Source organism: Beta vulgaris, chromosome 8, assembly GCF_026745355.1.
Source record: "Beta vulgaris subsp. vulgaris cultivar EL10 chromosome 8, EL10.2, whole genome shotgun sequence".
NCBI classification, from domain to species: domain Eukaryota; kingdom Viridiplantae; phylum Streptophyta; class Magnoliopsida; order Caryophyllales; family Amaranthaceae; genus Beta; species Beta vulgaris.
In genome coordinates, this window is record NC_079209.1 from 47972889 (window position 1) to 47986575 (window position 13687).

Genomic DNA, 13687 nt, shown 5'->3' on the forward strand with positions numbered 1-13687 from the left:
ATAATTTTTTTAAAGGACGAATTTTAATAATTATTACTTCATAATAAATTTTGAAGGGTAGTATTTACGTTAGGGGTAATATTTATGTTATTACTCGTCAATTTTTTTGTCCAATAAGGTCTAATAAGTTTCAATCAGGTCAATAAGTTGAATCAGGTCCAATCAGGTTTAATAAGTTCTAATCAGTTCAGTTCAGGTTTAATAAGTTCCAATCAGTTCAGTTCACGTTCAATAAGTTCAGTTCATATAAGTTCAGAGTCAATAAGTTGAAGAAAACGCACCCAAATTTAGACTATTTTCTAGAAATTACATAAGAGAAGTAATTTCGTGCGAAATGAAACTTTCTACCCAAATTAAATTCCTATATATACCAAATCAGCACTCATTCACATTTCTTCTAATGCTTCATAATTAATAGACTAGTTGAGTCCCCTCAAAAAAAAAAATAGACTAGTTGAGATTCCACGAGCTTCCATGATGCATTGGCAATTCTAACTGCTCCTAATAGCCTCCTATCATTTTAGACAAAAGTTGACTGTTCCTACTCTGAAACTGGTAGGTGACAAATCCCATCCATCATCCCCCCACCCTTGACCATACCAAATTTACGATTTCAAATTTGAAGTGTCTTTGACTTTCACCAAAAAAAAAAAAAAATTGAAGGCATGAAGTGTCCAAATTTCACCTCAAAAACAAGAAGGTAAAGTGTCCCACAATCTTATCTCCAAGCTCAAAAATACTCCTCCAAAAATGGGAGATCGCATCTCTCTTCTTCCTTACTTGGTAGTAGCAGCACTACTCTTCTGCTACGCAGGCGTATCAGTATCACCCATCTTTTCTGATCAGAATCGCATCAGGGTCACATCTACTGGTTTTTACATTCACAATGATGGTGATCTCTATAACAGCTCTATTTCCCCCAGGTACTTTTTCTTTCTCTACTTTTATATTGTTTGTTGTTTTAATTTAATCATAATATTATCATTTTGCTTCACTCTTTAAAATATTATACAAATGGAGGAAGTGGACTAAACTTTTGTAAATATTTTTTGGATTTTCTTAACATTACAAGAGTTTAATTTTCTTCCATTTACATGTTTCACTTTGTTCGAATATTTTAATCCATCATATAAAAATAAAATTATTTATCATGTTATTGAATTTTACTTGTTGTGTTAACAAGTGTACAAGTCAAATTACTATTGTAATATCTAGAAAACAAAAAGGATTAAATATGAATTAGTTTCTCTACCTTTAGTTTTTTATTAGTTTTATAAGAGTCTATATATGAATCTTCATTTAGGTCTGTTCACGTCAGCTTATTTTTAGTTCAGTTCAGTTATTTTATGCCGAAGAGAACAAGTCCAATTGATATGATGATTAGTTGATCACCACCTCGGCACCTCCTCCACCATTTTTGCTGACACTGATATTGTTTTCATTCGAAAGGTACACTATTGAAGCCATCTATCAATTTGGAGATTCGATTTCTGATACGGGGAATCTTATACGAGAAAATCCAAGCTCCAACTATGCAAAGTTACCATATGGACAAACTTTCTTCCACAAACCAACCGGCCGTTGTTCTGATGGGCTTCTCATGATTGACTATTTCAGTAAGTTTGCCTCTTTAATCAAGTCAGTTTTGAAGTTGCTTCCCAAAAATATGAGAATATCTTATTTTTTGAAGATTCATATAATAAACCACCTTATAAAACATGAAATTTGTCAAAAACAACCTTATACAATCTCACATAAAGATTGTTCTAGCAAAATAAATTTTTGTTTAAAGTTTTTTTCACAAAATAAATTATACTCCATCCATCCCAAGATATAGTTTCCATTTCCATTTTGGATGTCCCAAAATATAGTTCCCATTTTCATATTTAGTTCAACATTTTTTCCGTAATTTGTCTAGAAAAATCGTGTCCCATCATTTATTTGCTTCTTGAACTATATTTTGAGACGGAAGGAGTATAAGGCTATTCTACACAAATTTCATGTTTTATAGGGTGGTTTTTGACAAAAAATCGAAATTGGATAAATTTTATACTTCATCTGCAAAAATGGAACCACTCATTGTCATACAAACTTGAACCACTCTTAGTTATGTAAAATAATAAAATGCGGATTACTGATGACATAAATTGACTGAGAACTGCAATTTTGATGATTTTCTTGAGTTCTGACTATTGTTTGTTGTTGTCGACGCAGCGAGGTTTTTCAAGCTACCATTCCTCGACCCGTATCTTAACAAAGAAGGTAACTTTAGTCACGGAGTAAATTTTGCTGTTGCTGGAGCTACTGCACTCAACGGATCAACTTTAGCTAAGAAACACAATTTATCAGGCCCCACGAATAGTTCTTTACTTGTGCAGCTTGATTGGTTCAAAACTCATCTTAATTCCATTTGCTCCGATGCATCAGGTAGGTAAATACTGATCTACTTATCTTATTATATACAATCAAAGATTAAATATGCGTTTTGAACACCATAAAATAGCAAATTACTACTGCTAATTCAAACTGCAATAAATAGCAAATTACTACTGCTAATTCAAACTGCAATAACAACATAGTAGATGAAGTCCCTTGCAAAGAAGGGGGAAATTTGGAATCCCTCCTTGCAAGGGGTGAGACTCGATCCCTTGACCTTTGGGATCAAAGGTGATGCCAATACCACTGGGTTATTACCTGCTACTCACGTAGACATAACTTAGTATATAGTATATGTGTGTGCATCTTTAGATCATGGTCATTTTTTAGATTCTTGTGACCCTATTCTTATAACAAAACGAAGTGATGAAAAACGTGAATTTAATCAATTAATCTACTGATATTTGTAGAAATATTTACCAATGAAATGTAAAACATAGAATGTGTATTAAACTTTTATTATTAACTTCTAGAGAGAAAACTTTCTCTTCTTGATTGAGAGAGATTTTGAATGGAATGAATTGAAATCTTAGAGAAAGAATTACATCATTAGCTATATATGTACAGAAGCTAAGACTAAAGCTAATAAAGGAAAAGCTTACAAAACAAGCTAACTAACTCTAAGGCTCCGTTTGGTAGGGTGTAAAACGTTTTCCTGGAAAACTGTTTTCCTCTATTTTCAGTTTTACATTGTTTGGTTGGCAAAAGAGTGTAAAACCATTTTCCCTTGGGGTAAAATTACTCTCCCAAGGATGGAAAACCATTTTCCTTTCAAAATGAAGGGAAAACTATTTTCCTTCTTTCTCTTGTACACTCCTCTTACTACCTCCTTACTTTCCCTTTCATTTTCCTTTCATTTCACCATTTTTTTTACATCAAACCAAACAACGGAAAACTAAATTTGGAATTGTGTTTTCCATTGTAAATTGTTTTCCATGAAAATCATTTTACACTGAAAATATTTTACGCCCTACCAAACGGAGCCTAACTGATTTGATCAGTTAGTTACAAAAACTATTGAGCTGTCATGAGTTAGTTGAAGCCTTCTGGGTGTGTTGTTGCTGTTGATCAGAAGCGGTAACTTCAACACGAAGTTCCTATTATGAGTACTAGTCTTCATATGCACGCGATGCGTGCGTTATTTTCAAAATTTGTTATTTTATTGGATACTCCATTTGTACATTATTTATGATTAAACTTAAATGTGAAAAATTCAACAGTTAGATGAATTTAAATATATTAATTCGCTAATGTAAAAAAATAAAAAGGTTGTGAGTGATTGTTAATATTAATTTTTTGTGAATGAATATTGAACAGAAAGAACAAAAATAATGAGTTGGTTTAACTGAATTAAAGAGTATCAAAGGTAGTGGATGTTCAGACTTTTCAAGTGCACGTTATGTATGCCATTTTTTTATAAGGTATAAATATTTTGTCCATTTAATTTTTGATTGAAGTATTTGATGCATATACCATTTTAAACTTGTTTTAAATGGCAAGTTGGAATGAGAATTTTTAAATGATTTGCTTTTGTAATTTTTTTTTATTCCATTAATTAGATCATTAAGGGTATTTTAGTCACTTCAAAAGAGGACACCATACCTCCTCCCTTGGCTTATATAATAGAGATATGCGGGGAAACTTTGAGAAAGAGGTATTAGTAGAAGAGAGAGAAAGGAGTATTCTTGTGGCCCTCAAGAGGATGATAGCCCCACACCACACTATTGAGAATAAATTTGATGAACATAAAATCATTGGGTCTCGTCTTCATGAAGAAAGTGAAATTGTTTCGGTGATTGGGGATCTGTAGCCCTTTAATGATGACATAGGACCTCCCTTGGACAACAACAAGTGTCCCATATTTAGAGAAATAAACTAAGTATCGCTATCTCATACCTTCTTGGATACAGGCTCATTAGCCCCTCCGAAGGGTGACCAAGGACCTCCTTCGGCCAACGATGAGTGTCACATACTTAGAGAAATAAATTAATTATCGCTACCTCATACCTTCTTGAATACAGGTGCTTGTTATCCCACCGAAGGGTCACCTAGGACCTCCTTCGGACAACGAGAAGTATCGTGACTCTCAACCTCCCTCGGACAATGAGGAGAGTCTCACGCTTGGAAAGATAAACTAAGTATCATGAGTAGGGGTGTTCATGAGTGGTTAACCGTCCCGAAATAATATTTCGGCTCGGTAATCGAAAGTGTCGATTCACCATTTTTGTGAACCGTAACCGTAACTAGGGGTGAGCACAACCTGGTACCCGGTAGAATTTCATAGACCCATTTGGTATTAAAAATCAAGAATTGGAATTGGAACTGGTCCAACCGGGTCCTAAACTTTTGGACACAAACCCGAAACCGGTGGGTACCAGGTCCATAACTCGGTACCCAGTTGTAAGTTCAACAACATACTAAGATGGGCCAATTGAGCTACAAAATTTTTTTGAAAAAATAAATGGGCCTAAAGGCCTACTAAGTACTAACTTTTGACTTAACAACTATTATCCTATTACCAATTCTATATGAGTATATGAAAAAAAAACCAATTCTAAGTACCGGGTACCGGACCTCGACCCGCTCCAACCGGGTACCCAAAGCCGGAACCGGTCAAACCGAGTACCGACCAGGTACCGGGTCCGACAAAATTCTACCCAAAATTGGAATCGGATGCAACCGGGCCCTTTTTTTGGACCCAGATCCGGACCCAATTGGATCGGGTCCGGGTCCAGACCTGGCGATCCTTTACCGGGTCGGGTCTGGGTACCCGGAATTTCCGGTCACTCCTTACCGTAACTGTAACACCCCTCTGGGGACCACGAGCCCGCTAGTAGATATTGTCCTCTCTGGGCCATAGCCCCTCAAGGATTTGCTTTGGAGTGGGAACGACCCACCCAAAAGGCCTCTACTAGGTTGAGGTATCCACCTCTATATAAAGAAGGCTTTGTTCTCCTCAACTTCCGATGTGGGATGGCCTTAACTCCCTTTCCCCACCCCCCTTAAAGGGTGTCTGCGTCCTCGAAGGCACGACAGAACATCGAATCGGGCCCTGGCTCTGATACCACCTGTAACAACCCTGAATTTCCAATACTTCTAAAATCAACTTAATAAAATTAACTCGGAAATCCAAAGGTGCTACGCCGCAATAATTATTAATAATAACCGCAAGGCTAATGGTTCTAACTAAAACAATAACCAAAAGTTTTAACTAATTATTACAGACCAACTAAATAGAATGTAAAATTAATTATTACAAACCAGAACATAATCCTATAAATAAATAACAGCGGAAGTCTTTTTAAAGTCCTACTAAATCAAAATGGATCAAACGCACTCTTTAACCCAACTGGAGCTAACTATCTTCAAGTCCCTGCACATTAAACACTGTAATATCAGCCAAAGGCTGAGCAAGATTTAATACTGAAATAAAACAAAACTATTCAATGTGCAGGTAAGATATATAGGAATATCTTACAAATTCATTTAAAAGGTGTACAGATTATATATATAAAATTAACTTTCTAATAAACATCTTTCTTTCTTTCTGAACTACTCTGTAAAACTTTCAAATATAATTTCGTAATCTGTGAGTAGGAAGTATATAAGAATCCAATGAGCTAGCTAGGCTCACTAGACAAGGTAAACACCAAAGTCCCTAGTATGCATACCCCTAACTTGATAATGAACCAAGAAGGAAGACTAATGGCAAGTGTATTGATCAACATACACCCAACTACTAAAATATATTGTTGAGACACTGTTAACTCAACATACTTCCAAACTCGGAGAATACCGCTTACCGGCAACCCCACAATAAAACTCTATAAACCCTCTTAAGGGTGAGGAACTTCCTCCTTTAAAATCTCAACTTGGTAATTTTGAGGAACTTCCTCCTTTTAATATAAATCTCATGAATAATCTCATAAACTCTTTCAATATAAATATCGAGAACCATTTAAATCTCAACGTATAAACTTCATAAAATAATCTCATTGTAAAAGTAAATTTCCAAACATTATAAAACAATTTCTCAACTCATCTGTACAAGCACAGTAAGAAATCTTACCTTATCAGCAATCAAAGTTAGCAAATCTCAATCTCAAGTCAAAAAGGTTCCTCTACGAACCCGCAATCTACAATATAATAATATAGTATGAGTCACTTGACTATACTTTACATAATCCCCTAAATGACACAACCTAATTAATGGAATTTAATTGATTTATCTTAAACGACTCAACTGAGTCGAAAGAACATAACCACCTATAACCAGACAACTCTAACTCATTAATATTTTATCACTGACGATATCACCCAACAACACAATAAGCAAGTAACTTAGACAACTAATTAGATTAAAGGGCAAAGTATCATACAACATAACTAAACTACTGCCAAGACATTCATAACATATCAAAATTATTTTATTCTTCAAGACAAAAGAAAATGAAATACACACAACGCTGCACAACTAAGTCCCAAATAAGCAAAACATACATTCCTGCCACAATACCTCGTCAAAGCAGCAAAACAAACTAGATAGTTTGATTATATAACAAAAGGAATATCTTTGCTTGTTTCAATTAACTAAACCAAATGCTGCGTCACAGCTACTCACAGGTAAACCCACACTTAATTATCAGTATACTACATTCTAATGCTAATTTCTGATATTTCATTGACTAAAATAACTATAGTATTTGTACTATAATTTTCGACAGAATAAACAATCCACCTATAACAATAATTTTCGGGTAAATTACGAAATCGACAATATTGCAAAATAAATCCGAAAACATGTTAACCAAGTCATATTAACCATCAAACATGAACTAATTACTCAAATTTCGTATGACAAATTTTTCCCCCAATTTAATTTACTCAAGAACCCTAGTATAACAAAATCCCCCAAATTCGAAGAAAAATCAAACAAATACGAATCGAACTTAAGATTATAACTTACTTGATTAAACGGAAATAATGAGAGTAATATTACTCAGAAAAGATCCGAAAAACTAGTCTTTTGATCCAAACTCGATCCGAAAATCGCAAGTCCAACAACCCAATAATTTCCAATCTTTTAAAGCTAATGAATTAGAGATGATTCAGGAGACGGTTGAAATCATTACCAGGAAAGGGAGTTAAGGCCATCCCACATCGGAAGTTGAGGAGAACAAAGCCTTCTTTATATAGAGGTGGATACCTCAACCTAGTAGAGGCCTTTTGGGTGGGTCGTTCCCACTCCAAAGCAAATCCTTGAGGGGCTATGGCCCAGAGAGGACAATATCTACTAGCGGGCTCGTGGTCCCTAGAGAGGTGTTACAGGTGGTATCAGAGCCAGGGCCCGATTCGATGTTCTGTCGTGCCTTCGAGGACGCAGACACCCTTTAAGGGGGGTGGGGAAAGGGAGTTAAGGCCATCCCACATCGGAAGTTGAGGAGAACAAAGCCTTCTTTATATAGAGGTGGATACCTCAACCTAGTAGAGGCCTTTTGGGTGGGTCGTTCCCACTCCAAAGCAAATCCTTGAGGGGCTATGGCCTAGAGAGGACAATATCTACTAGCGGGCTCGTGGTCCCCAGAGGGGTGTTACAGTAACCGTTCTAACCGGTAACCGCCTAAGCGGTTAACCGGTTTTCGGTAGGTTTTCTGGTTAACCATTACCTGTTACTCGAATTTTATTAATTTATTTTTACTTAATTTATATATTAGATTTTCACTTTCTCCCAAACATAAATAATGAAACATTGATACCATTAATACTCCGCAAAGTTAATGCTAACATTTAAAATAAGATAATAATACATATATACCTCAACAGTTGAAAAGGGACCAGAGTTTAGTAGCATAGAGTATTACTTAGTACTCCCTCCGTCCCAAAATATAATTCCCATTTCCATTTTGGGTGTCCCAAAATATAGTTCCCATTTCCATATTTAGTTCCACATTTTTTCGTAATTTGTCTAGAAAAATCGTGTCCTATCATTTATTTGCTTCTTGAAATTTGTTTTTTCCTTTGTTTATTCAACGAAAATGTTACAATTAATACTCTTTCACCAATTATTCTCCACTCTCTCTCCTAAAATCATCTTTTCCCATACAACATTTATTTGAATAAACATAAAATCTTTACCATCACTCTTATATTCTACTTGCATAAATTACCGTAAAAAAAGGAAAATGGGAACTATATTTTGGGACGGAGGGAGTAGTTCACAAAAACCGAAACTAGAGACAATTACTTATGAAATACTCCCTCTGTTTCTTTTTAATCTACACACTTTTCTTTTTAATCTGTTTCTTTTTAATCTACACACTGTTGCTTTTTCTTTTTTTTGATAACATATCACATCTACTTTGTCCTCTTTTCCACCCGTGTCATTCACTTTTTAATATTTTAACCCACTGTTTTGTTTCTCTCTCTTACTTTTCAATTTCTCTCTCCACCTTTTCAGTTTCTCTTTCATACTTTTGTACTTCCTCCTTAGTTCTCCCTCAAAGTGAAGTGAGTAAATTAAAAAGAAATGGAGGGAGTACTCATTAATTCTTTGCTACTAAACATCATATATAAAAAATAACATATGTACATATACTGAACTAAATTTATATAGCAAAGAGTTAATGAATATTTCATAAGTATTAAACAATAACCAGCACATAGCATTACTAACATACTGCATTTAGGAAAAATTAATAATTAATTAGTCTAGTTATTATATGAAAATGAATAATAATAAAATAAAATAAATATATTCGATTTTTCGGTTAACTGTTTTATAAAAAATCATAACCATAATGTTACCATTTAACCATAATTTTTACCGATTAGGTCAACGAATTGTTTAATCTTTTCTTTTCGGTATAGTTACCACCCATTTGATCGGTTTTTCGATTTTTCGGTTTCGATTTTTGTGAACTCCCCTCATCATGACTAAAGACCACCCTTGGACAACAAGGAATGTATCGTTCTTAATACCCCTCCAAAGGGTCATTAAGACCTCTGCAGGACATAAGTTGTGACATGTCTGAGTCGCTCGCAACTAGCGCCTCTCGTCCAACCAAGCTTGACGAAAAAAATAACATGTACCCCCTCGACTCGCAGGACAGCCTCGGACAGCGCGTAGCGCGTCACCTGTGCGCCTCGTGCACCCTATACGCGTCGAACGCAACATGTATGGCCTTTGATTATATGATGTGGCGCCTTGCCCTCGAAGTTAAGACTTGCAGCAGCAAACGAAGACCCCCTCGGCTCAGCCTGCATCACGTTGGTCGCGCAGGTGTTGCATATTGCGCGAGTTTATGTGTTCTGCCCATTAGTACCTCAAACTCGCGCATTCGTCCCGCACCCTGCCCGTGACTTACTCCTTCGGCCCTCATCTTGCGCAAGCCCCTGTGACAGCACGAGAAATCGCCTCGGCTCGGCCAAAGTGCGAGGAATTCTCCTAGCCTTGAGGACCTCCTTCGCTATAACCCGGTCTGTAATACATCTCGTTGGGCACTCGTGTGTCCCACCTAATCATAGCAAAAATGCAACTTGTTCAATTCTGCCAATCACCACCCCTAATAATTGGATCTTTGTTCCGATTAATTGGCGTGGGCTATATTTGGGCCCATTTCATGGACCAGCTCATTTCCGGTGAGATTACTAAAATACCTCTAATTCTAGGGCAATCAACCCTCATCCATATGGAGTTGGGCCTAAATACCCTAATTTATTGCAATTCACAACCATTATAGATAGTGATTGTCCCATCAGTCAAAACGTATTTAATTCTCACTTTAAAAACTAGAGCATCTTTCTCTACCTCAATTACTAACTTGAGCGTCGAAGGAGCGTTACTGGAAAAAAACCCCATATAATTTTTCAGTGTACTTTGCGGGTTTACTGACGGCAAGACCCATCGAAACTCTCGTACCGTGTCAACATTCAATTGTCATCCCCTTCATTCTTAATTGAAGTTTCTCAGCATAAACACCTACAACTATTTTCAATCCTTATTGTAAGAGTGTGTATTCTACAAGACAAATTTCTGATGAAAACATTCAAACAATCAAGTAAAAAGCATACTCTACTTTGTAACACTTACTTTAGCTAATTGCTAGTATAATACTCCTTTGGTTCTCTTTTAATCTATACACTTTGCTTTTACTGTATTCATATATTTTGTTTGGAAATTGTTTGTGATTTATCTCTATTATATAAGGGAAGGGGGGAGCTATGTTGTCCCCCAATAAATTTACTTAACTACTCCTTAGTAAATCAACGACTCTACTAAAAAAAATGAAAGAAAATCAAACTCAAATATACTATAAAAAAATTAACAAAGAAAATTATATCAATCAAATATTTGATCAATCAATACACAATCAAGTAGTAAATCAAAAAGAAAAATACAATCAATTAGCAAAGTGAAATGATTTAATTAAAACAAAATACTTTTGTGATAAAAATATAAGAAATTTTTAATAAATCTGCGCAACATTCTTTTATCGCTCATCAGTTTTAATTTCAAAAATCTTAAAGAAAGTACAAATAAAATAAATAATAAAAGACGGGTTTGGTTAAGTGACATAGGCTTAATCAAAAAAATTATATACATATAAGAAAGCATAGTCATGTGTAATATAGTTAGATCTTTTTATATTTCTAAAATATCTACTGAAGTAATATTAGTTATACATTACTAAAAATATTAAGTCATTGTGAATATATGATGCATTAAAGTCTGATTTGTGAGATCAAAAGAAAAAAAAAGGAACATAGGTAGTAGTATATTTTGACCTAATTAATAATCCAATTTAAATGACTAATTTATCTTATTTTGTTTGTGTTTTTTAGATCGCAAGAAAAAATTGGCAAAGGCACTTATTGTGATGGGTGAAATTGGAGGAAATGATTATAATTGGGCATTTTTCCAAAGGAAACCAATAACAGAGATCTATGATATGGTGCCTAAAGTTATTCAGATGATAAAAAATGTCGTAAAGGTGATACTCTTCTTAAGCTTTTACAATATTAGTGCATGATACTTTCTCATGGTATTTATAATTACAACATTTTGACTTTTATACTATTCATATATATATTAATTTTGACCAATTTTTTCCTATATGTACTAATATATAATAAATGTTATTGACTTGGTAGTATATTATGTAATATGTTATTGGATCAATTTAAATATATATTTTTATAATATCAAATTTTAGAATTTTTATAATTGTCTATTTCATAATATTGGCAAATGTGAAAGTAAAAAAATTGTACTGACAATAAGAAATTTATAAGGTACATGGTTAATATAGTCGTTCCTAAATCATTGTATATAGGTGATATGTTGACCAAAAATTATTAAAAGAGACAGCTTACTTTTAATATAAAAGTAAACCTAGTCACTAAATGGATGAAATTAGTCATCGAAAGAAATTAACCTAATCATTATGAGGCTAATTTTCTTTTTAATATTGGACTTATCAATTTTATCATTGCCTAATTTTAATTTAAAAGTAGGCGATCTCTTACAAAACAAACTTTATATTGACTAGTGTTGTTTTTGCAGGAAGTTATTAATCTTGGTGCCACACGAATAGTTGTTCCAGGAAACTTTCCCATTGGCTGCATGACAATATATCTCGACATGTTTAAAACAAATGATATAAAAATGTATGATGAACTCCAATGCCTGAGAAGTTTGAATGACTTTGCGAAATTTCACAACGATAAACTACAAGAAGCTATAACAGACATTCAAAGGGATCATCCAAATGTTTCGATTATGTATGCAGACTACTTTGAAGCCTTGAAAGAAATTCTCCAAAATGCTACTTCCCTCGGTTAGTATAATTACTTGATAGTTTAATAGTTAATACTTCCTCTGCTTTTTTTCTTTTTTTCACTTGAAATGTTGGCACTATTCATACTTAAAAAAAATGTTTTCAATTTATAAGAAAAAATATAGTCATGTGGGGTGTTGTTTGATTCGTATCAATTAGTACATTATTAATATTCAATCGCTATAATATTTTACTAATATATAATGAAAGATATTTAAGTTTAAAAAGGTGCAATGGGATTTGGGAGACGCGCACAGTAAAGTAAGAATGATAAAAAAAAAAACAAGAATACTCTTCTTTATTTCGCAAAAAAATTATTAAATATGAGTTTGCACACTAATCTTTACATATATTTATTTTAAAATTTCAATCGCGTGATTTTCTCTCTTTTATTATTATATGGGTGATTTTTTTCAATCTATCTTTCTCATCTTTTCTTGTTTATTCGTGACAAACCATATATTAAGTGAAAGGTTGTATCATGACGACAGATTTAAACCCTAAAAATTTGATTAATAATCGTATATGTTCATTTGTTTGACTTTGAAAAGTTTCTTTATAAAAGAATTATAATTCTGATGAAATTTGGTATAATTAATAAGTATCAGCTAAAATTACTAGGGTCACGCTAATTTTTTTCAAGTACATGATTGATAAAGTTCATTATACGCATCTTTATATTCTTGAAGTTTTATCTAAAACTATATTAGAAAAACGTTTAACACTGCTCTGGATGATTCTAACGTTTATAGTCGAAAAGAAGAAAAAGAAGGGGTTTCCCGATTATATGTTTACAATGACTAGTAATCTATTATAGCTATTGTAGAATTCTTATATCTTAGGTTATTGGCAAAACAATTGGAGTAATCATTTTGAGAAACATATGTAAATGTAAAGTAATGTAATTATTTACATGTAGGGTTTGATGAGGACAAAGTGCGAACGGCATGTTGTGGAAGCAGAGGAATTGTTTGCGGAGATCCTTACAAACACGTGAATTGGGATAGAATACATCTTACTCAACATGCTTATCAGGTTATGGCAAAATCGTTAATCAAACCTATTAATGATCTTGGCATGCCTGGTAATTCCAGTGGGTCAAAATCTTCAATCCCACAATTATTTCTATATAACTTGTATGCTATTATTTTTTGTTGGTTTATATTATCGATATGATCCTTCATTTAATAGTAATTAGAAACGTAGAAGTTAGAACACGTAATAATCAATCAGTAAAACAAAAGGTGGCTTACAAGTGACATGGATTGAGGGACAAAATAAAGATTTGCACTCATCTCGAATACGGCTAGATTTACTATTTTTCCCCTTTTCCATAAGGTTTCACAATATAGATGTTATACAATTGGCACTCAAGTTATTACGCAAATATAATTTTGTTTTAGGTTTTGTATTTA

At 33.8% G+C, this 13687-nt stretch overlaps 1 protein-coding gene and 1 long non-coding RNA gene across 2 annotated transcripts; one reads left to right on the top strand and one right to left on the bottom strand.

The window, feature by feature from the left end:
* Positions 1 to 440: 440 nt before the first annotated feature.
* Positions 441 to 13687, top strand: LOC104883599 (GDSL esterase/lipase At1g28610). Its single transcript, XM_010668140.4, has 6 exons — positions 441 to 923; positions 1450 to 1616; positions 2215 to 2427; positions 11278 to 11426; positions 11999 to 12272; positions 13192 to 13687. Exons 1-6 carry the CDS (start codon positions 751 to 753, stop codon positions 13446 to 13448), a joined length of 1233 nt encoding a protein of 410 aa, XP_010666442.1. The 5' UTR covers positions 441 to 750; the 3' UTR covers positions 13449 to 13687.
* Positions 5528 to 7571, bottom strand: LOC125492413 (uncharacterized). Its single transcript, XR_007269016.2, has 3 exons — positions 7403 to 7571; positions 6506 to 6572; positions 5528 to 5809 (listed from the first exon to the last, which is right to left on the bottom strand). It is a non-coding gene; the product is annotated as an uncharacterized LOC125492413 (long non-coding RNA).

Coding starts and splice junctions, on each gene's coding strand:
- LOC104883599 (XM_010668140.4), top strand. CDS start 751: ATGGGAGATCGCATCTCTCTTCTTCCTTACTTGGTAGTAGCAGCACTA. Junction 924..1,449: donor AACAGCTCTATTTCCCCCAG/GTACTTTTTCTT, acceptor TTCATTCGAAAG/GTACACTATTGAAGCCATCT. Junction 11,427..11,998: donor TGATAAAAAATGTCGTAAAG/GTGATACTCTTC, acceptor TTGTTTTTGCAG/GAAGTTATTAATCTTGGTGC.